We start from the raw sequence: 25194 nt of genomic DNA on the forward strand, positions 1-25194 counted from the left end.
AGAAACAGAGAAAACCATTTCTATTTCTATTCCTCCAGGAACCACTTTCATGGGGAGGCATTGCAGAAACCCATGGGCATTGCCCATGGCGAGCCTTCTATAAATCTAATTATTATATTATTATCATGTTTTAGATACTTTTTTTCTTTATACATTTGAGAAATAATAAAGCATAGATAGCAGAATTTTATTACCATGTAATGAGTAGGGTGACCCAACTAATATCAATTTTGTAGGCTCTTCTTCTCTTTTGGCATTGAAGTCCCATATCACAGGACCCCCTCACTGCTAGGTAGACTGCTGGCTGGTCACACTACGAATGAGAGTGAACATTCTTTATAAACAGCACATCCAGCCACTCAGCAGCATGATATTGATTGAATTACATAAAATTGCCATTTTTGTAAGCCCAAACCATCCAATGGTAGCAACTTCATATGATCCAACTTTGTAGAAAGTCCTATCCTGGTGAGGAGGGGCTAAGGAAAAGAAGGGGGTTTCTATACTTTAACTCTCTCTAGATTTTTTTTGTCCCTCTAGATCAAAAGAAAGAAAAGGCCAACAAATATTTCTTAAGCACAGACTGTGTACTAGGCACTGGACTATTTCACAAATAAGGAGTTTATTAACTTTACTTTGGCTGATCTTTATAACTCAAGTCAGGAGAATCAACAACACAAAAAGAAATATGAAGCCAGCAAGAGAATTAACTCTAAAGAAAGAAAGAAAAAAGCCCGAAGGAGAACATATGCATCTTAAAGATGAAGAAGAGAGAGCCAAGGTCATGAAGGGAAGAGACAGAGCTTGCAAATGAGGTGCACTGACTCCCGCATAATCTTAGCTTATCGAACAGGAATTGCAGCATCTCATTTCAGGGTGGCAAATGCCTTCCTGGAAGGAAGTCAGCATCACCACACTGAGATAGTTCACACACACACACACACACACACACACACACACACACACACACACACACACCCCTTTTTTATTGTATAAAAATACAGGATGGAGAAACAGTTCAAATTCATCGTGGTTTAAGGAAAACACAGAGAGAATTTCTTAATTCATCTGAAGCATTTTGGCCCCACTTCTACTAAAGAAATTTTAATTGTTTTTGATATATATATTCCTCTTTAGGGGTTTAGATAATACAAGGGCATTATGACATTTTGTTAGGGAGTGTCATTCTATCACAGGCTCTGTGAATGAATTTTGGAAGGATCCAATACTGTTTGTTGGATAGTTTTATATTTGGGTGAGCTGACCACATTAGAGCAAGGATTTTTAATTCTTAAGAAAAAATTAAACTTTAACAAAGAGAAGAAGAAAATAGAACTCATGGTTTTTAATTCAAAGGACTCTGAGACTTATGAATGGTTACAGGTCTCTAGGGAGAGATTGAAAAGCCACAGTATTTTATAAAGGATTTTATATTTGTATAATTTAGTATAGTATTTATAAAGTATTATAGAAAGGTGCTGATATGTACATTAAAAAGTGAAGAATTCAGAGAAGACCAGAAAGACTGTAAACTATAACTGATGCTGTGTTTCTAGTAAATTTGGCAAAAGAAAATTTTGTCAAAGGTCAAAGACTGTTTTGAATTGCCAGTAAGAAGATAGCAGGACACGCCCTCACCCCCCCCCCCCCCCCAATCCCCCAGCTCCAGGATGGAGGAGCAAAAATGAGGAACCTGGAGTTGGGCTTGCCTGGAGTCTTATCAGAGCACCAGCTGTGCTTAGGACTCAGCAGGCAGGCGCACTGAGTTGGGGTTTATTGAAGCCTGCATGTTTTGAGTTGGTAACACGCCCTGCACGAGGGGAAGGGGATGAACACCTGCCTTCAAGGAAGTGAGAAACTTGAGGCTAATAAACAAGAAGTGGCAAATAAGATAGCGCATGATCCTAAGGAGTAAAATATTTAAGTTTTATTGTCTAGTCAAGGTGTCTCCTTATTGACCAGATGAAAGAGTGCTCATGTATATTCTCAAGCCCATCAGAAATCTCAAAAACACTACCTAAATAGTTGTTGAAACACATAAAAAGGGGAGACAAGAATTAGATCAGACAGTGTCTGAAGGGCAGCTCTGGCCTCTCATTGCTCTGTTAAGAGAAGCGATAACTCGCTGCATGTTTTCCAATCTAAGTACCTTCAGATTAGTAACTTCTCTCTAAATTCATTAAACACTTGCCATAACATGATTCAGGTGTTGCCTATGCCAACCTGTCTTCTTTTAGCATTTTAAGTTTGATTTTATAGAATAAGATAATCCCATTATATAGATCAGAAGTTTGAATTGCCAGGTATACTTATGAGTTCTAATTCTAGCACTCAAAGCCAAAATAAAGCAACAAGATAACCCAAACAAATCTAACATGCATATAGTACCACAAATTGTCTGAAAAACGCATGGGTACAAACTCATTGGATCCTCACAACAGTCCTATTCACTCAACAATAGCTCTTTGGTGAGTACTGTTATGGGGTGAGTACTATCATTCCTTGGCTGTGAAGTGGAAGCTGTGATGATCTCTGTTCATTAATGAACTTGATTCACCCCCTCATGCCTATCTCTTGGGGATCCTGGTCTCACTCAGCCCTTGAGATTCTGAATGCTCTCTTGGCAAGAAAGCAAATCGTAACCCCAAAACTTCTTTTTCGGTCTCTGCTCCAAACTTTCTAGAGCCTACAGTGAATTCAGCTGAGTTTCACTTACTTGAGTTCTCCTCATAAGAGTACTGAGGGTGCCTTTTCATGTCTCTGGGGACAGGGATTCTGATGAGTAAATGAAGGAGCTGAAACCACGGGCAGTCCACAGTCCATCCCTCCTGCTGGAAGCGGGACTAAACCGGGGAAGACAGTATGGGGGAGGCTTGTCTTAAAAATCTTTAGAAAGAAGCAGTCTACACAAACCTTTCTTTACTGAATTCCTTCTCATCTCCTCTTTATAGCCTAACTCTATAAAATACAGTATGTGGGTGTAAATGATGAGAAACGGCAGGAAAAATAAGACCAAATGATGTAGGTAGTTGTTAGCTTACAACCAAGAGTTACATTTTAATGAAGTATATCTATATCATGGCCTGGAAAATCACCTACAACGTAGTAAGCTTTTTTTAAAAAAAATCTTAAAAAATAGTAAAAAGTAAAAGAGAAGAATCTTTGTGTGCTGGGAGATACCACAAGTGCACGAGCAGACCCAGGCTGAGAGCCTATGTTCAGTTCTCGTCCCCCTCCCTCCCTCACTTCCCAGATGCCAAGGTTGTGTATAGACTGACCTCAAGACACACAGGATAATTCAGTACTTTTATTCTCTCACTTCTGCGAGGCATTGTGCCAGGTGTTAATAATTCAAAAAGTCAGGGATCCAGAAGAAGATGCTTTGAAAAGGACAAACACACTGAAATCTGGAAAAAGGCCATGAATGAGGTTAATCAGAAAGAAGTAGTCAGATATATGAACATAACATATGCAAAACATAGCAAAGCTGACCTTTGTTGTGTTACTGATGCATAACGAAGAAGAAAAAACCTCACATCTTTAAATATCATATATCTTTGAATCAATTTGAGGTAGAGGTATTTTAAAAATCTAAGAGGGCAAGAAAAAGAATTCAAACAGACCATTTGTAGCGAACAAGCCTCTGTCAGGGAAAGGTCTTTGTAGCTAAAGTGAAATGGCATTTCTTTGTTAATGAGGTGAACATTTATGAAGGACTATTATGCATATTTTTCAAAAAATAATAATGTAGATCTCTCCTGTAATGCAATAAATGACTGGGTTTGGCCCACCTAACCTATTGTCTAAAATATAATGCAATTTCTAACATAAGCATCTGTGAATAAAGTGAGTCATATATTGCAAGTTGGAACAATTCACAAGGCTATAGCAAAGGTTTTCCTTATTAAAGATTTTGTATGGTAAAAGGTGAGTGTAATAATTACCTTGCCCAGATTTCACTTAAAAATTCAGTTCTGTTTATGGGAAGAAAGCCCATATTTTACACATTGAAATTAATTCAGTTATCAGATAATACTTTAAAGTTCAGTGGCTCATAGCAATTAAAAGATGGTAATGTTTCCAGCATCAGGTAAATATGGAAGTCAAAGGAACACAAAATTCCTTATTTGTGCTTTTCAAAATTTGAAAATTCAAAAATGATTTTTAAATGGTGTGTAACTTGAATCCAGCAAAGCCACAAATCAAGTCATCTCTATGTTCATCAAGGTCAAAATTTGAAAGGTAGTGTGGGATTTTATGAACTCTGACTGACTAAAATGTGAGTTTTTTAAATTGTTTTTCTCAGCATGACCACCATGAAGTGTCATACTCCTCTGGCAATGGCTCTCTCCCAGAGCCCACTGAACTAGGCACCTCTTACAGAACCCTGGAGCTGTTCCTCCCCAGGGTCAGGTAATGATGCTTTTTGGATGCAAGTGGTGGGCAACTTGTAGGCAGACCATTGGCTCTTGTTACATTTCAGACTGTTCAGAGGCCCCAGACTCTTTTGATCCACAGGGCTTGGGTTTATTTGCACTAAGTGTTCGCAATGCAGAGGGTTGGTGGGGGAGGGGGGGCTGGCATCTTCCTAAGTCCTATGTGCTGACCCACTGAGTACCTAGAAGTGTTTCTTTATCAACCCTAGCAGCTGCTTGGCTTGACATATGGAAACTAGTGGAAGAGCTGGAAAGCTGGACAGGGCATCAGAAAAACATATTTGGGATAAGTATGTTCAGTTTGGCTTATGGTTCTCTTTGAACTACAACCCATAAGTCATTGAGAAACTAATGGTAATTAGTTTCTAACCTAACTACTAAACCTAACACCTTACCTTAAAAAAAAAAAGAAACTTAAAAATCAGTCACTCTTTGGGGCACCTGGGTGGCTCAGTGGGTTAAAGCCTCTGCCTTCGGCTCAGGTCATGATCCCAGGGTCCTGGGATCGAGCCCCGCATCGGGCTCTCTGCTCAGCGGAGAGCCTGCTTCCTCCTCTCTCTCTCTGTCTGCCTCTCCGCTTACTTGTGATCTCTCTCTCTCTGTTAAATAAATAAAAAAAAATAAAATATTTAAAAAAAAAATCAGTCACTCTTTGTATTCTGTGGCATAATCCGAAGCTTCTGATGTAATTGAAAATCAAGCGTTTTCTTTTGAAATAGAATTCCTAGGTTGAGGTCTTCTCCTTCTCCTTCTCCTCCTTCTTCTTCTAAGGAAGAGCATGCATGCTAGCTCAGGGTGAGGAGGGGCACAGGGAGAGGGAGAAAGTCAATCTTGAGCATGCTCCATGCCCAGTAAAGCCTTATGTGGGGCTCAATCTCATGACCCTGAGATCAAGATCTGAGCCAAAATCAGGAATTGGTTGCTTAACCAACCGGGCCACCCAGGAGCCCCTGGTTGAGGTCTTTTGAAAAAGTTCTAAAAAAAAAAAAAAATTAACTTTGCATAAGTCATTAGAATATTCAGGTGAACAATAGACTTGAAGCCATCTCTCTTATAAAAGCAGATCTGAAGCCCAACTCCTATAGGTTACCACTTATATTGTAGTGATAAATCATACCCAAGGAAAACATGTAGAAAAGAATCACTTAAAAGCAGTTGCAGTGCTGAGAAGGCACATATATATATTTTTACATAGAAGGCATGTGTGTGTGTGTGTGTGTGTGTGTGTGTTCAAGCCAAAGTAAAATTAATTTATTGATGATGAACACACAGACTGGAGCAATTCTTTTTTTTTTTTTTAAGATTTATTTTTTATTTATTTGACAGAGAGAGAGATCAGAAGTAGGCAGAGAGGCAGGCAGAGACAGAGAGAGAGGCGGAAGTAGGCTCCCTGTTGAGCAGAAAGCCCGATGCGGGGCTCGATCCCAGGACCCTGAGATCATGACCTGAGCCGAAAGCAGAGGCTTAACCCACTGAGCCACTCAGGCGCCCCCCCTTTTTTTTTTTTAAGATTTTATTTATTTATTTGAGAGAGAGAGAGAGAGAGGTCACAGGCAGGCAGAGAGGCAGGCAGAGAGAGAGGGGGAAGCAGGCTCCCCATGGAGCGGAGAGCCCGATGTGGGTCTCGATCCCAGGACCCTGAGATCATGACCTGAGCCGAAGGCAGAGGCTTAACCCACTGAGCCACACAGGGGCACTTTTTTTTTTTTTTTAAATTTTTAAGGGTTAAAAAAATTTTTTTTTTAAGATTTTATTTATTTATTTGACAGACAGAGATCACAAGTAGGTAGAGAGGCAGGCAGAGAGACAGAAGGGGAAGCAGGCTCCCTGTCAAGCAGAGAACCAGATGTGGGGGCTCGATCCAGGGCTCTGGGATGATGACTTGAGCCGAAGGCAAAGGCTTTAACCCACTCAGCCACCCAGGCACCCCGACTGGAGCAGTTCTTAAAGACAGTTTAAAACACTTGAGTGTTTTCTACATCACAAAATCCATGAGTACATGTTGTTTCTGCACAAAAAAATTCATGTTAAAAGCAGAAATCTGGATTCAGGTTCAGTTCTAACACTTTCTGCCAATGATATTTTGATGGTATATCTGCATGTTCAGTTGAACACTGTTAATGAATTTACATACATTTTTTTGTTTAACTCTGAAAAACATTGCATTTCTTGCTTAAAATTAAATATTAACATACGCTTTTTGATACAGGGTTTTCTGTATTTCTAAGCATTTGAATAGTTCCTTGTGGTGATATGAGCTTTTGAAGTACTTATGATTTTTGATACAAATGTATTTCTTGGAAAGTGACTCAGCGAGTAGAATAAGGTGTTCTAAGTTGAAAGCTCTTACGAATGTTGAAGAATCTAAAATTTCTAATACAAACATGTAATATTTGCAAATAGATTATACCTTTAAACACACATTTGATTCTTCTTTACACATTTATTATATAGAAAATATTTCACTTTTCTTTTGTACAGGTCTGAAAAATTATCAAACTGTACCTTAGCCATAGCTTCTGAGAAACAGACATGGCAAGTTTTCTCCCAATTCACACTCGATAAGAGTATACTAATTAGAATCACTGACATTTAAGAAGCACCACCTCCTCAGCTGATGAAGTTGGAGATTTGATTGTAGTTTCGTAAACCTCAAGAGTATTGACTCTAAGAAGATATGATTTATTGGGGCTCCAAATAGTTTTAGGTGGAGAAGAAGTGGGGAAAATTTCCCTTTCCTAGAATCTATAATAGAGGATAGTGTATGCAAGTCTAGATTCATATAGAGTACATACTTAGCAACTTTCCAAATGTATTTCATGAAATTCATCATATAAAAATTGCCACATGAAACTAAAACTGGCAAATGAGAAGTAAATTGTGGGATACTTTTAAGTCACTAACTAGAGATAGAAGAAATGCCTTTGGAGAGGTGGGAAAAGAACTGGATTTGTTCCAATCCCATTTTCCCCATCTATACTTATTTGCTGTGTGATCTCAGGTAAATTACTTATCCCCTCTGTGCCCTAGTTTCTCCCTCAGTAAAATAGCTTCTAATGAGACCTAACTCACCAGTTATTGTCATGAAGATTAAATATACTAATTTTCACCAAACTGCTTTAGACTAGCAGCTATTTGATATTCAATAAATATTAATCAAATCTGCTTTCTACTACATTAAAGATTAAAGAAGTGAAAGTAGATGCCCCTAACTCATCCCAGCTGAAGTCCCATTTTTTATGTAGTGTAACAGTTTTACATGCTGTGATTACTGTAATGAATCTGAATTTTAAAATGAAACCTCCGTTTGTTTGCTTCAGATAGGTGAGCAAGTCACCCTATAAGAGAGGGTCTGTCAATTGGTTTTCAGTTTGGGCAGTGTGACTGCTTACCTAGATCTATGAACTGTGAAAATACTAATTTGGGTAATGTCTCCAAAAATCCTGCCTGCAAATATAAAGTTATTTATACAAACATCCAAATTTTAATGTCTCGAAGCCTCCACCTACTCACACAGAATATAAAATCCTTCCAGAGTTTCCTTTTCTCTTAAATATTTATGAGAATTCCAAAGGGGAGCCATATGAGTGACTTTAATGTCCCCTAGGTCACTGGTTCTCAAGTGTGGCTGCACATTAGAAACAGCTAAAGAACTTTGAACATTTTTGCTGCCCAGGCTGTACCCCATGCAGGTTAAATCATAATCCCAGGGGGGAGGCAACAGGCATCATGATTTTGACAATTTCCTGGGTGCTTCTAATGAGCAGCCCGGTTAGAGAATCAGTGCCCGAAGCCCACCAGTGTGTGGTTCCCACATGAAGTCACTTGGACAGTGTGTCTCCAATCTGCTGGATCAAAACCCCCAGCTGTCAAATGACAGGTCTTCAGTCCTACTGTGTCCAGTGTCTTTCCAAGCTCTCAACTTTGACCATTCATTACATCACTTAGGTAAAATTTTTAAAATACTGTGGGCCAGACCCCAACACAGAATCAATAAGTCAGAAGTCCTGGGTATGGAGCCCACGCATCTGGGATTTTTGAAATCTCAGTTGTTCTGACAGGCACCCAGAGTTGAGAACAACTGCTCTGGGAGCTTCCAACAGGAGGGAGCAGGAGTGGTACACATGATTCAGAGTCGAGAGCTCCTTACCCCAGTTCTGGCTGCCCATATGGTTGCTCTGCTAAGCCATGGCAACCCTGCTTTCCACTAGCCTATTCTTGCTTTATTTCAAGCTGCTGACCGTGCTCTCCATTGCTGCCCACACTGCAGCCACCTGCCTTCTGCAATTCACTCTTTGGGGCACCTGCCACTGACACCTGAAGCTCTATTCCTGCCTGACTCCTGGTCTCTGCCACTTATCTCTCTCTCCAGTCGGTAGGGGAGGATATTTTTTGGTGCCTATTTCTTTCAGAGATGATCTAGTAGAGTTCCTTGGATACTAGCTTAAATTATTTCAAGTTTACCACTCAACATTCCGGACAAAGAGGAGGGTCCTGTAAGTGAACAATGTTGTTACCTCCATTTTACAATTAGTGCTCTTCCCCTCAGAGTGCAGGCTTGCCAGCAGGTGAGTGGGTTGGGAAGGGCAATGTTTATTCTCCCAGGGTTCCACAGGAGGATGCTGATTCTCAGGATGTACCAGATGCCTTCCCATTTACAGGAATTTCTCTCTTAATTGTTTACTTATTTCTCTCTCTGTCTAACTTCTTTCATTAATCCTTTTCTCACATCTCCACATACCTAAATGACAATTACAAATGAAATTCAGATTCCTTCCCTTGAGTTTCCTGGACCTTGGGAAAATCAGAAACTAGGGCTATACACCTGTGTTAGTGTCTAAAACATTCTGGAGCCTTTAGTAAAGTGTTGTTGCCTTATTCCGCAGGCCTGTATATCTGACACCTGGCAATAGTCCAACCATTACATGAAACATTCAGTAGGACCAAGTGAGGAAGAAATGTTCCCTTAAAAATCAGACTACTTTTCTCTGGAAGGTTAGATGGTCTCACACCCTTTTAGTTTCTAATACACTTGGATGAAACAAAAAGACTCCTGTAGACTACCTGTCTCAACTTGGTATATAAAAGCAAACCCCAAACCAAACAATAAACCAGCACAAAGGGAAGAACGGTGGTGTTTTCCTTAAGAGGGCAGTGTAAATTATTAATTTATGCCAGAAAGGAGTATAGGCAGTGTCATTAAACTGAATCATTACAACACCAGCCTGCAGACCACCATTTGAGAACACCTGCATAAGGACATAAAAAGTTAAGCTGTAAGTTTGCTTTGTGGCCCTAGGGAGAGACCTCGGGGGCTGATCACAGAACTTTACATTTACTGTCCAGAAACCTGCTATGTCAGAACTCAGAATTCTGAAACTCGCTGGTTCTCATCCCATGTGCTAACTGCAGTCCCTTCTGTTTCTGTTTCTAGTTGGCCAAAAGATCTTCTGCTTTGGCCCTATATTGTGGACCCTTATGCTACCATAAGAATAGCATGTTTAGAAAGGAAAAACAAGATGGAGGATGACAAGTCCTCGGGTATGAAGTCATAGTCCTAGAAACCAAAAATAATCCTTTCTCCAGACCTGTGTTCCAATGACCACATTTTCACAGATATCTGGGGAAGAGAAGAGTTGTGCAAATCCAGTTACCTGCAGTGACTGAGAAGAGATTAGACATTCTTTCCCAATAGGATAATTCCTTTATTTTTGATCAGATATTTTGTCCTTCTAATTTGTCCTTGAAACTTTAATTTGAATAGAGTAAGGCACAGAAAAAAAGGGGGAAAGAAGTAAGTCTTCAGGCATAATTTTTTTAACAGCTTGGAACCAATGGAAAAACATGTCAGGAATAGCTTGTTACCTAGATGTTCACTGCTAAAGCAATTCCAATATAAAGGACATTCTCTTCTCCCTTAACAGATCAGTCACTCCTGATTCCAATCAAGTTCTTTCTCAGTGTAACCCAGAACAATTACGTTAAGTGACTTTCCTAAAATCAAATTTTTATTCTTATTTATTAGATTTCCCTTTTAGGTACTTTAATCAGGGTTCTCTATCATATCTCCACTGGTGGGATTCTTTGGATTTTTGAGCTGTTGTCTCCACAAGCAATTCAATTTCTCTTCTGAAGGAATTGCACAAAGACTTAACATTTTATTAAATCCATTTGCTGCAACTTTCAAGACCATCAAGGAAATGGCATCCTTAAATTTGGCAACATTCTTTAACAAACACACACTATAGCACATGTATTCAGCCTTGATGTTTTCTGTGTTGCATCAATAAAATTTAATTAAAATGAGTAGAAAAATTACAGTAATTTCCATTTATCATCCCAAAATGCCATTATGAGACTGAAGCCCTTCATACCTGCACCTATCAAACAGGGTAATAAAACTATAATGGGCTATTTAAGGGGGTTATACCATTGCCATCCTTAGAAATTTTAAGGTAATGAGCAACCATCTGTCTTGAATGTCATTAAAGCAAGGACCAAGCCAGTCAATCTTTTAAACCCTATTCAGATAAGTTTTTCCATTACACATTGAATTAGACCCATACATAGAAGGACATGGATAATATATATTTATATGTTGATATTCAAGTGTTTATGATAGTATTTTGTTTAGTTTTGTTTTCTAAAGGCAAAAGAATGAGAGAAAAAAAAGAGTGAGACAAAGAGCAAGAATGAAAGTAAGAGGGAGACAGAGGATCATCTCTGAGGGGCTGAGGCTCTTTATAGTGATAAAGAATACAAAGCCATTATTTTGGGGAAAATGTATTAAGAAAATTAAATTTTAGAAAAAGCTAAATGAAATAAGTATACATTCTTGGAGTTCTGGAAGATAAGAAAGACAAAAAGTAAGAGAAGACTTTGAAATCTTGTTGGCAAGAAATTTAAAGGTGAATTAATACGGGCCATAAAGATATTGCTTATTGTGTAGAGATAAAGATAGTCCCATTAGGTGACTCTAATATGGCTTTTTACCATGGTGATGAAGAAGCATAAGAAAACAACTAATAATACTCAGTGTGTGGAATACTGATGAATTAAAAAAAAAAAAAAAGAAAACCAACTAGCAAAATGGAATAAAATATCTATCACAAGATAAAGAGGTGAACAGAACAGAAGTGATAGCAACAGTACTTCGGTGGAAAACGAAAAGACTTTTTTTGTTCTACCTTATTAAGGTCCTTTGAAGCCAGTGTTAAAGCTAAGGAAGAAGAAGAGCAAAGGGAGGAGTGGTGGTCAGCAGGGAAAAAGTTACTTGGGCTCATTACCTTCTATTAAAGGAAAGAGGGAAGAAGAAGAGAAGCCCAAGGAGAAGAAGGACAATAATAGTGATAAAGTGGAGAAGAATGAATTAGAGGAAATAGTAGTGGAATGGATAAGAAAATCCAAGAGCTGTTTCTTAAAATGATTGGTATAATATGCAGTTTTGTAAGTTAAAAAAGGGAGGAAATACATACACATCATTCTCTATAGGAAAGGTATATAGTCAAATGTATTAAAACAATATTGAAAATTAATAATGGGTTATGATGCACAACTCTATCCTTTGCAAAATGTGACGCATAGTGGTATTTGCCTCATGGATCTTTCAGTGAATATTAATTGGGATAACTTAAGAGACACATATTTATCATGCCATGCACAATAGAGAGTTCAACAATTGTTATTAACATAGAAAGAAGTAGAAAACCTGAACATTCAACCATATAAGAAATTGAAACCATTATCAAAAAATCATTTCCAAAAATATCATCAGGCACCGTGGTAGTTTTAAAATATGTCCACAATTCTTTGATACACCTCCCTTTAAGAGATGGAGCTTAATTCCCCTCCCATTGAGTGTGGACTGGTCTTAGCGACTTGTTTCTAACAAACAGATTATGGTAGAAGTGACAGTGTGTGATTTCAGAGGACAGTTAAGAAAAGTCATTTCTACTCTCTTCATTTCCTCTCTTTCCCTCTCCTCTTCCTGGTTTCAGTTGCTCTGAGGGAAAGTAAGCTTTCATATCATGGAGGACACTCAAGCAGCTAGCTCTATGGATGACAAATGGTGAAAATGGAAAGCTTCTACCAACAGCTGTGTGAGTAAGCCATCTTGTAGTGTGTCATCCAGACCCATTCAAATCTTCAGATTCTTCAGCCTTGGACAACAGCTTGTCTAGTCATATCATGAGAGACTACGAGCTAGAACTACCCAGCCAAACTGATGTTCATGGGCTCAGAGCCCTCAAAAACTGTATGAAATAATGAAAACTTATTGTTTTCAGCATCTAAGTTATGGGGTAATTTGTTACACTGCAAGAGATAATTAATACACCAAAGGCTGCTATCCCTTCAGCACTGATTTAGGTCTAGTTTGGCCCCTGCGTGGGAGAACTGACTCTACCCCTCCAAGTCATTGAACTTCCTTGGGAATCAGTTTCCTTCAACACAATTCTGGGTTTAAAAGTTTATCTTTATAGTACCACCTCACTCTAAACTTCTTCAATTTTTTTATTAGAATGCGCATAAGCGGGGGTGGGAGTTGGAGGGGGCAAAGAGAGAACCTTATGTAGGCTCCACGCCTAGCCTGGAGCCCAACTCGGGGCTTGATCTCACCACCCTGAGATCATGACTTGAGCTGAATTCAAGAGCTGAATGCTTACCCACCTGAGTCACCCATGTGCCCCTGAACTTGCTGGATTTTATGACTTAAAAAATTCAACTGCAATTATATACTATGGTAAACAAACACAGATGTGTGGTTAAAAGAGTAGCTAAGATTTAATTGAGAAGTTACAGTACAATTATAGCTTTACCAAAGAAAAAATTTACATGAAAGATTTTCAAGGGAAAGCATAGTTCATGTCTTACTTAGCTTTATTTCTCCCTGGGCCTCAGTATCTGGCGTATAGGACATATCCACAACTGAGGGGGCAAATGGTCATTTGGGACCCCTACTATAATGTATACTGGTTGTGGAGTAAGGGTTCATAGACAAGAATTCTTTCTGGGCACTGAAAGTACAGTGTGCTCTTGCCACGATGTGTGAGCTCCACTCTCATTAGCATTTCAAAAAGAACACTTATTAGCTGAACTACTAAATGTCCTTTATACAATATAATGGATTTCATTGAAAAGAATCATCAGCTTAGCTAAGGAGAAATTTAAACACTTTGCCATCATTTATAAATTCAACTCTTCTAGGATGGCATTTTTAAAGGTACTTTGAATGAAAGGAAGAAGAAAAGTGGTAGAAATCTTGACAAAAGAAATGTAATTAGAGTAACAAAATAAAAAAGGCAATTCTATGCTTTATGAAGATATCTTTGATCTTACTTCTCAGAAGCCAGGGAAGCAGGGGCATTGTTGCCCATGACATTCTCTCTCTTTCTCTCCACTGTGCCTTGGAACAGGTAACTGGGATGGAACGTGCCTGCTTTTGTTAAAACTGACAGAGAAAAATTGCACAAAACCATAATCAAAAACCACTGTAATGCAAATCAATAAGGTGGAGGTACACTGCAGGAAACTCACACAAGTGATGGAATTGTGCTTGATCTTTCTTTCAGTATCTCAGGATTACCCTAGACATTTGCTTTATGCATCCAACTCATTACATTTAAATTAATGCATCATATCAGAATTAAATAAAACCATTAATTAGCATATATTGTTTCCCCTCTATTTTTTGTCTTGGAATGTTAATGGTCATCATTCATTCATTCATTCATTTATTTATTAATTCAGCAAGTATTTAATGAACTCCTAAGTTTAAGGCAAAAATCAAATGGCAAATTTCCATAACTTTTCATATAGAACACAACATCCAAAGAAGTTAGGACAAAAATAGGTCTAGAGGTACAGAAGTAACTTAAGATAAATTTAGATGTTTTATATATATATAAGTAGTTTATCAAAAGAAAGTGTGGTGAGCAGTGAGATGGATGTCGTAGATTGCTGTCATTTCCTTTATGATGCTATCTTCATTATCTTTATAAGGCACAAATCTGATTATCATCATCACTTCTATGCCTAAAAGCCTTAGGCAGTTATTAGCCTTATAGGATACAGTTCTCTTAAATGTAGCACAGTGAGACACTAAAAGTTCTGTCTGAAATCACCTCTTCATTTTAGTTCTCAGCTCTCTCCCACGTCCTTCCCTTTCTGCTCCCCAACCTATATCAGTGGCTTCAAAACACTCCTACCTACTTCCCCAAGGGTACCCCAGTCAGAGTTCACTACTTTGCTTTCATCCCCCATGAGGTCTGTCTGATAATCTTCTAATTATCCAAACATCCAATCCACAATCAGCTTCCCATGAACACCTTGCCTCCAGGAAGCAATTCAGTCATCTGGTTCCCATGACCTGTTGCACATCCCTCTGTGTTAACATTTGTCATGTGGGGTTGTTGTCTGTGCATGTGTGTGCTAGCATGTGCATATACATGTATGTACACATGTGTGTCTATGCAAATGTGTGTCCCCTGCTGTATCAGGAACTCCTAAGGATGAGAATTGGGTCTTACTTGTCTTTGTCTCATTGGCTTCTCGCATGGTATCTTCAGTGGCGCTTAGTCCACCATCAGTCCATGCTTGAATTGAAAAGCTGGAAAGGTCTTTGGTCAGATTTTTTTTTTTTTTAAGATTTTATTTATTGATTTGACAGAGAGAGATCACAAGTAGGCAGAGAGGCAGGCAGAGAGAGAGGAAGGGAAGCAGGCTCCCTGCCGAGCAGAGAGCCCGATGCGGGACTTGATTCCAGGACCCTGAGATCATGACCTGAGCCAAAGGCATCGGCTTAACCCACTGAGCCACACAGGCGCCCCCTTTGGTCAGATTTTGAGACTCAGTGGGAGCAATTAGCTCTGTACTCTCCACCTCAAGGATATAGACAGTCTTTAGTAAAAGCCATTACAACCACTCAGGAACAGAGAGATTTCCATAGGAAATACCCAGCCCTCAGTGAAACTTTTCACCCCAGGATGAATCGGGGACTTTGGTTTTTGATTGCTTCATCCTTAGATTTGATTTGACAATTCATTAAACATGGTCTACCCAACAATTTGTCCTCAAGATCAATGGCAAACTTGGATCTCCCCCCACCCCCATCCTCATGCATTACAGTCTGTAAGCAAGTGATCTCTGCCCAGTCCTAGTCTGGGAGAAGGAACCAGATGCATATCTTATGCTCTATATCAAGTCACAGGAGTTTAGATTTAAAGCATGATCCCTAAAACTCAGTCATGTAGGTCATTCGTTCATTTTACAAATGAGAAAACAGAAGTTCACAGGTATTAAATTAATTATCCAAGGCCTTCACCATTAGTTGTAGAGACGAGGGGGAAATTACAGCATTCTGGAGTCTCAGTCTTCTTTCTACCATATCATATGACCTCTCCCACATTCCAGATCTTTTGTTTGAGTTTTCTTACAAAGTCATGCACAGCACATCCAGCTTGGCACCATTTTCTTATTGGAAATATAAATTTGGATCTGCATTGCTGCCTTTCCATTCAATAATGATAAACACTCAAAATATCATCTGGGTGGAATAGAAATAAAATAAGCATCTGGAAAGAATGTGCTATAATGAAGATGCCATTGTTTGCTCATAAATGCTAGACAAAGAATCTGGCTTTTCAAAAACAACTGCATGAAAATATCCATGTCAACCCCAATTTATACTTTAGTAAAAAAATTAAAATGCACTAAGATTGCCAGGTTTTCAAAGATTATAGAATTAAATACAAGATAAATGACTCATTAACTTAATTAACTGAAAGTATAATAAAGATCGCCATTCATTTATTCTTTAATTCATCTATCCATCCATTCAAGGTTTATTGAATAAATGATGCTATGCCCCACAATCCCTGCTATTGCATCTATTAATCAAAGAATATTTACTGGGGTGCCAGGAACAGTCAGTTAAGCATCTGCCTTTGGTTCAGGCCATGAACCCCAAGGTCCTAGAATCATGAACCCCCAGGTCCTAAGCTCAAGCCCCACATCAGGCTTCCTGTTCAGTGGGGAGCCTGCTTCTCTCTCTCCCTCTGCCCCTCCCCCTGCTCATGTACTCTGTCTCTCTCTTTCAAATAAATAAATAAAATCTTGAAAATAAATAAATAAAAATCTTTGAAGAAGAAAAACATATTTATTAACAGGCAAAATAGTTTGAACTACAAAGTCAAAAGATCTAAATTTAAAATTTGCCTCTGCCACTTACAAGTTTTGCAAACCTGCTACCACACAGTCTTCTCTTTTCTGGTTATTCCTATCATCATACAAAAGTACTGCTATTTTTCCACCTTAAAAATAAAAAGATTTTTCTTTTAGCCTCCCTTCTCCCTCTAGCTAGCATCTCATTTCCCTGCTTCCAGCAAAACTCCTTTGGAAGACATGTCCATAAATGCAGTTTCCAATTTCTTTCCTTCCATCCTCTCTTGAACCTATTATAATTAGGCGTTTACCTTGACACTCCACCAATATGGCTCTTATCAATGTCATCAGTGATGTTCATGTTCATCTTACTTGACCATTCGGCAGAATCTGTCATAACTTATCATGCTCCTTTTTGAGACACTCTATTCATTTGAGTTCCAGGACACCATATTTTCTTTATTTTCCTTCTCCCTACTGGCTACTATCTCTCAAGCTCCTTTGCTTATTCCCGGTGTCTTACCATTGCAGTGCCTCAAGGCTTGATTTCTGGATCTCTCCCCATTTCTCTCTTAGACATCTCATCTAGTTTCATGTTTTCAATATCATCTCTATGCTGATGACTTCCAAAATTATACTTCTCACCTCAACCACTCTCATGAACTCCAGAATTCTATGGAGCTACTCAACAAGCTACTCAATGGCTCCATTTATTGACCAATACACATCTCAAATGTAACAAGTCAACGCTCTACTTGAATTGTCCCTCAAACCTGCTGTCTTGCAGTGCTCTTTGACTAATAAATGACGCCTCCATTCTTTAAAATTTAAATCATATTATGCAATGCCTTTACTTAAAAGCCTCCAGTGATTCTTCACTTTGTTTAGGTTCTCCATGCCCCGTCCGTGTCACTGCCTTGATACTGTCTGTCATATTCCCTCCTGGTCCACATTGGTCATTTTGCCTCAGGTGGCCTCTATATCTGTTGTTCTCAATTTCTGGGCAGCTCTGCTCCAAATGTCCACATAAGTCTCCCTTTTACTTCTTTCAAGTATCACTTTCTTACTGAGAACTTCCCTGACCACCCCATCTAAAATTGCAACCTGACTCCCCATACCTACACTCCTAAGTCCCTTCTCTACTTTATTATTGGCCTTATGACTTGCCATAAATATACTACATATCTAGCATATTTATTCTGATTACAAAAAAATACATCCTCTACTAGAAGAAATTCTTTTTTGTTCCCTCTTCTACTCCAGCACCTTGAACAGTGACTGGCACAAAATAGGCTCTCAAAAAATGTTAGTTAAATGAATGAAGGTAAGCAGTGAAAATAAGGAGAGCTACTTCTCAGGTTAAAAAAAAAATAAGTAGTAAGTAAATGAAATAATGACTTCATACATGTTAATGTATAATACATGTTCATTATTTAAAAATATTATAGGCTCATGTGTATCTGTTGAAAATAATTTTTAGGTGGGAACTGCAGGAAGGGAAGGAAAAATTCTAGTTAAAAGGGTTGGTAGGGAAGTGCATGGTTTTGCAAGTCAGCCTCAGGCAAGGTAAAGATAGCTCTGGAAACACCCTGGAGTTTGGCCCAGATTATCAGCATCTAGGCCAGTTTAGCAAGTGAAGGCATGGAGGAGGAAAGGGTTGGAAGGCAGGTTGGGATCTGTGTGAGTAGTATTATGGAGTCTGTATGGAGTCTTCTGGATGGTTCAAGGTGAGACTTCTAGGCTCACGTACTGCTATGTGCTAATGTCCATCTTGAGTACCTCTAGCAGTATTCAGTTTGGGGGCAAGAGTCAGGGCTTACAGTATTTGTCTATTTCTAGGGCTAGGTGTGCATACCCTAAAGAAAGCAAATCACTGCAAGTCTAAGGAAAGGGATTGTTGTACATGTTCATATAGTCTTTAATAGAATGATTTGCTATCAAAATATAAATCCTTGCAGTGAGTAACAGCATCCAAGTGTCTCTATTATGCTGCTTTGTGCCTAACACATAGTGATGTTACATGTTTTTTCATAAGTTGGAGTGAAAATCAATTCACAAAACATATTTTAAAGTGAAAATGCAATTTAAAAAAGACACTCTAGTTCTTGAAGTTATAAAGGATATATAATTCTCAAAAGTCTTTGTATCCAGATGTAGCTATTGGATTAGCTGATACAGGCCCAGTCCATGAATAAAATTTCTTTAGAAACCATATCACCTTTGAATTTTATAATACAAAGTAGATTTTCATAGAGTGTCCCTAGACTTGACTAACTGACTTCCTTTGTCCCCATTAAACAGTTCCGGGGACAGAGGCACAGAGCCTGTGTTACTTTTACTTTTCTCACCAACAGTGAACACAGTGTGGGGAGGTACAGAGGAAGATACTGCTCTCTATAACCATGTATTATCAAATAATATCTTGCAAATCTTCCCCAGTTTCAGAGAGGACATAGTGGTAACCTCTATAATACTGCCTCAACCTCTCTTTACAATTTGTAATTGGCTTCCCACATGGAGTTTGAGCTTTGTTTGCTACACTGGTACAGATGTGGCCATGAGCTTCTTTTCTGTGAAGTTAATTAAAGGTCTGGGATCTCATTTCTTTCAAAGGATGACCTCAGACTCTGTACACGAGTGTGGAAAATATGAACATGGAGGTATGCATGTGTGTATAAATATGTATATATGCCATATATATATATATATATATATATATATATATATAATGAGGAAAAAGAGATAGAAAATGACAAATCCTGAGAGAAAAGAAATGAAGAAGGGAAGGCATTCTTTAAGCTCCTGCTATGAATTAGACACCCAAGAAGGGAGGTAAAGGGGGAAACAAAGATGGAGGGATGCAATTATCAGATGTTAAAGAATGAACTTATAAAAATTTCCTTCCTTAAAGGAGAGCATTATAAAACCGGATGCTAGAAGTCCATTAGGGAATGCTTGTCAAATCATTGAGAGAACAGAAGGCTGTGGTGCACTGATTTTGGCTTTGTCTCCCCTAGGTGCTAGGTTGCTGTCTTGCCATGAGATGAGTTATCTTTGAAGTTCTGCTGAGCAGTCTAGATAGCGTGACTTAAAAGTGCAAGTCGCTAACCAGAGTTCAGTTCCCCAGAATACAAATGCTCAGAGAACCAGTCAAGGTCAGAAAAAAACAGCCCAAGATGTTTCCCTTTAAGCCCTAGAGAATGCTGTAGTCTCTATAATTAAAAGGATATTATATTGGAGGTTGCTAGGTATTGGTATCATTTTTTTTTAAACTGTGGGTCCTTAAAAAATCTGTAATTATGTCTTTATGATTCCCCTGATGGTCAGAGGGGGAAGGGTGACCTAGGCCTAGGTAGGTGGGAGGTAGGGTCACAGCCTGCTAAGCTTGGGACATGACAAAGACAGAGGAAACTAATTACCATTTTATAGCTTTAAGGTAGGTCTTTAAAAACTGTTTAGGAATTCCTGGCCAATTACATTTTGCTCAGATGTCACTTTGGCTTTTTCTACCCCCATTGTCCGAACATCACATTAAATATCCTCTGCATTGTTGGGCTTATAATAGAAGATTCTCTGCCTCCATTTGTATTTTGGGGTAGATTGCAATCATTTGGTCCAATTCTTCATTATTCTCTCTATCCACACTCCTTAACCATATAACCTTGCAGCACTCTCCCACTGTGGGCTGGTGACCTGGTCAGTCTCTTGACCTTAGGCTTAGGCATGTGATGTTCTTTGGTCAATAAGATGTGAAAATGTGATGCAAGCAGAGGCTTGAAATGGACTTGCACCTTAGGGCTTGCTTGTTTGCTAGGCGAAGAGTGACAGACGGATGGTACTGCTACATGCCCCAGCCAAGCCCACTCTAGACTTAAATCCTGCAGATGTGTAAGAAATAAATGTTATTTTTGGATGCCACTGAGGTTAGGTTGTATGGTTGTTTCTTTCACGGCAAAAGATAACTGATACAAATATCACTTGATCCATGCTCCTCTTGTCTACCAGAGTCATATTTCTAAAAATGGAACTCCAATTATCCTAAAATCACTTTGCTTCAGACACTTCAGTGATTTCCTGTTATGGGCTGAATGCAGGCACCCCCAAAATTCATATGTTGAAGTCGTAACCCCTAGTAAGTGACCTTGTTTGGAAATAGGGTCATGTAAAATATAATTAGTTGAGTTAAAAAGAGGTTATACTAGAGAAGAGTGGGCCTCTAATCTGGCTGATGTCCTTATAAAAAAGGGACATTTGGAGACAGAGACACTCATAGGGAGAATGCCATGTGAATATGAAGGGTAGAGAGTAAGATGACATGTCTCCAAGTTAAAGAATACCAAAGATTTTTGGAAAACTGCCAGAAGCTAAGAGAAAGGAATAGAACAGACTCTCCTTCACAGTCCTTCAGAAGGAACTAATCCTGCTGACACCTTGAACTTAGACTTCTACATTTCTCATACAATACATTTGTGTTGGTTAAGACACTCCCCATTACCTTTAGGACAAAGGTGAAACACTCCTTCACAAGCTATGGACGTCCTTATGTAAACTGGTCTCTCGCTCTATGGATTCATCCCTCACTGTAGCCATACCCCATTCCCTAGCCACACAGAACTAGTTACAGTGCTTCAATCAATTGCTTCAGAGATTTTTGTTCATCCTCAACTTTGGTTTCAAATGCTCTTCATGCTACCTTCCCACCCTTCATTAGACCCCACATGATTGCCTAATTAACTTCTATTGTATCTCAAGCTTCAGATTGGATATCATCTCTGGAAACTTTCTCTTCATCTTCCCAATCCTAACTAAAAAGGATGCTCTAATGAGTGCTCCCCAAGCATCGTATACAGATATTTCTATCACAATCCGTATTACACTGTGGATAATTAATTGTTCCTTTCACATCCTTATCCTCATCAACAGACTTGGTAATGAACCCTAAAGACAAGGTCATATCCCATGTCCTTTTATCCTTAGTATCTAGTATAGTTCTTGCTGCAGAGGGGCTGTGCAGCATGTTTTTGTAAGGAATCTATGAAGGTTCATGTACAAATATCCAAACACATGTGTTTTTGGCATATGGGAGATATATTCTGCTAGTGTGACAACTAGCAGCTGAGTTTACTTAAAAGTGAAAGCACCCAATTAAAGACCAAACATCACTTCCTTATTCTTCTTCATTTCCTTCTCTCTATATAACTACCCTATCTCACATGCTTTATAATGCTTTTAGATGTAAGTGACTGTGAATTATTACCCACTGTGGGCCTTTCATCTTCAAGACTGACAGTCTATGTTCCACATTTCTCAGGAGGGAGAGACTATTATAACTATATTTTTGCTTACCAAGAGAATTGTTAATGGTTATCCTGGAGGAAAAAAAAAATCTATAAATATCCAACCTATAATGAAGCCTTAAGCTTACTTTCTTCCTTCACTAATGAAATTCTTTCCAAGTACATTGGCAGAATTGCAACATAACCATTACACTGTGAAAAGAGAAAAGGCTGTAGTGAATTTTTTCTTTTACCTGTTTAGTCCTCATTTTGGAATCGGACGACAGATTGTTGTAGGTATAATGTGCCTGTGTGACTCCACAGAAGAGAACAGCAACTATTCCTGAAATTCAAAAACATACCAGTCAAAACCAATTTTCTTTCCCATCTAATACAATGGGTAGGGCCACATCAGCTAGAAGAAGAGGGGGACTTGATGTCAGTAGAGTTAAAACTGCTAATTATTACCATAATTGTCAGTTCTTCATAATTAAAAGGATCTTGTATTGGCGTACACCTTTCTACTTGTTTTAAACATGGGTCCTACAGGATTAACCTAAAGAAAAGTATTAAGAAGTACATTCTTCTTGAGGATAAATGATTCTCTGGTCATGAGTTAAGAAAGTTATACTTGGGGAAACATGAACAAAAGACTATGTGGGCAACTCCAGTCTTCTCATAGCTAGTGCCAACTGCTTTTTTTGCATTTTATCCTAAATGCTGGCACACTCACTCAAACATTTGCATTTCACTGGGTATCCTGAGGAACCTGAAGAGGTTCCCATCATACATAATTTAGTATTGAAAACCATGAGTCACAAACTTAAGAAATCTATAAGGGTTTTGTTGCCCCTGCCAATGCCTCTACTTGCCAAGCATGAGAGAAAGGTCCTTTTTGGCCCTGTGCCTCCCTGTCAAAGTTGGGAGTTCTATTTTCTGCTGCTGAAGAACTTAGTGAGTACATCCAAGGCACACACTCCTTGAAGGTAAGCTGGTTTGTTCTTGTGTGCTTCCTTCCTACAGTGAGCCTTCAGCTGCTTCTAGGCTGACTGCAGGATTGATTTCTTAAGCTATCAGTATACCTAGCTTTATGCGACATGAAGCCATACATACACTAGATGTTCCCTGGGGATAGAGGAGTAGCAACCATGAGACAAACGTTGTTATTTGTCTCTGGGCTGCTATTCTCTGTTATCAGCCCTGAGTTGGGGTAGGCAATTGGTGGGGATGGCATTATACTTTGGATTAAAGATTCTATTAATTATGGGAAATTGAGCATAGAGGAGGGCTTTGGGAAAAACATAAGATGTAAGTATTCCTCAAGTCAGACCAAGGGGATCGAATTGAATTTTAAGCAGCAGAGTCTTTCCAACTAAAAACACTCATAAATTAAATGCTGATGATTCTTAAGAGTATAGAGATATGTGAACTGAATACTGACATCGCAAATGAATCCACAATAAAGAATTTTAAAGAACCAAGCTTTTAATTTTTTTTTTTTTTTTGGTACTTAGACTGTATGTTTCTATTTATATGGTGGTTATTACTTGGATTCACTTTGGATAAAGTATTGCTAAGATATATTTACTTATACAAGTGCATAGACATTTACATGTCTTATATCCTTTTAATTTGCTTCAAAATTTTAGGCAACAGAATGACTAGGAAATTTTGCCAAGAAATATATATGCAGTAAGCATTCTATAGATTTTTGGGTAACTTTTCAGTTTCTTAGCCTTTCTTCAAAAATTCTAAGAAAAGGATGCTTATAAACATTGTGTATTACTCTTCACAAAAATTCTATTAAAAAACAACCAATACCTGGGAAACTTTTAGGGTACTGAAGCACTTTAAGTACTTTGAAGCACTAGGAAGATTGCCATGCATGTTGTTTTGTTATCAAATATTTTTCTTTCCTTATTTAAAAATGTAATTTACCTATCTCTGCTGATTCTGTAGTCCTATGGAGATTTTTCTGGGTGAGGTTTAGCTGACCCTCCCACTGATGTGGAAACGTTTTGATTGTATATTGATTTGCAGAGTGGTGGTGAATAAAAAGGGTGTAGTGCATAAATGTATTCTGAGAACAAGAAGTGGTAACAAAGAAGTGTTATAAAGGAGAGGGAGAGGATTTAAGTCTGGCTGAACGCCTATGGCGGGCCAAGAACGCACCGTTGTTGTTGTTGTTGTTTTACATCATCTTATTTATTGCATTGATTTATTATTTCATAATAGGCTTAGTACTATTAACCAGCTCTTCCTACTGTCTTCCCCTTCTCAGTAATAGCATCTCCATTCTTCTTGCTGCTCAGGCAAAAATTCAGGATCACCCTTTACTTTTCCTCTCTCTGCATTTCAGTGATTTTGTTGTCTTGTCCTTTGAAACTTACCTGAATCCAGCCACTTCTCAACACTGCCTCCCCTAACATCCTTTTCCAAGGCACCGTTGTTATTTTTTGCCTAGATTATAGATTCCTGATTAGTCCCCTTGTCTCCCCTGTTAAGGCTCCTGCAATCTAGCTTCCATCCAGCCACAGTGGTTCTTTTAAGACAATTGAGATCATGTGAGATCATGTCAGTTCTCTTCCCTAAACTTTGGAATAGATCCCCATGACTAAAAGGCCCTGTAGGATCTAGTTTGGCCCCCTTCTTCCCTTCCCACAGGTCTCTAAGCTCATCTCCTACTATACTCATCCCTTGCAGTACACTCTATCCTTGCTAAGCACATTCCACTGCAGGGCCCTTCAGTTTCTGATTCCTACTATTTGGAAAGCTCTTCAGATATCCACATGGCTCTCTCCTTCCCTTAAGATGTTACACTCTCAGACACATCTTCTGCGTGCATTCTATAAAAATGATCCCTTCCATCATTCTCTATTTGCCTATCTTTCTTTGTTCTTTTTGAGATTATTTACTGCCACCTAACATTTTGTAAATTCCTGTGTTTATTTTCTGCCTTCCAGAATGGCAAAGGAAAGCTCATTGAGTGCAGGGGGATTCACTGGTCCCTAACCCTCTGAGCAAAGCCAGGCACATGGTAGGCATTCAGTGAATATTTGCTGAATAAATTAATGCATATTCCTATTCCCATGTAACAAGTAAGAAACAAAAGTAATTTACTTAAGGTCACCTTGAAAGTGGCAGAACTGAGATTTCAAAAATTTAACAAACTCCCTGTGCTTTACTGCCTGTACCAGTCCATCTGTGAATGTTTTAAGGTAATCTTAAGCCATCTAAAAAATATCATTTCTGATGTCCCAGAGAAATTGAGATATGATGATGAAGATTATATATCCAAAGAGGCTGGTATCTTGTTTGAGGAT

The 25194-nt window shown here is 38.7% G+C and overlaps 1 protein-coding gene across 4 annotated transcripts in view; it reads right to left on the minus strand.

Annotated features, from left to right (window-relative positions):
* The window catches only part of SLC9A9 (solute carrier family 9 member A9), a 577794-nt gene that overhangs the window by 280278 nt on the left and 272322 nt on the right, over positions 1 to 25194 (minus strand). For all 4 annotated transcript variants that reach the window (XM_047727082.1, XM_047727072.1, XM_047727098.1 and 1 more), the window contains exon 9: positions 22126 to 22214. In XM_047727082.1, coding sequence (XP_047583038.1) covers positions 22126 to 22214 — 89 coding nt within the window. The remainder of the gene's footprint in view (positions 1 to 22125; positions 22215 to 25194) is intronic.

Source organism: Lutra lutra, chromosome 1, assembly GCF_902655055.1.
Source record: "Lutra lutra chromosome 1, mLutLut1.2, whole genome shotgun sequence".
Taxonomy (NCBI): domain Eukaryota; kingdom Metazoa; phylum Chordata; class Mammalia; order Carnivora; family Mustelidae; genus Lutra; species Lutra lutra.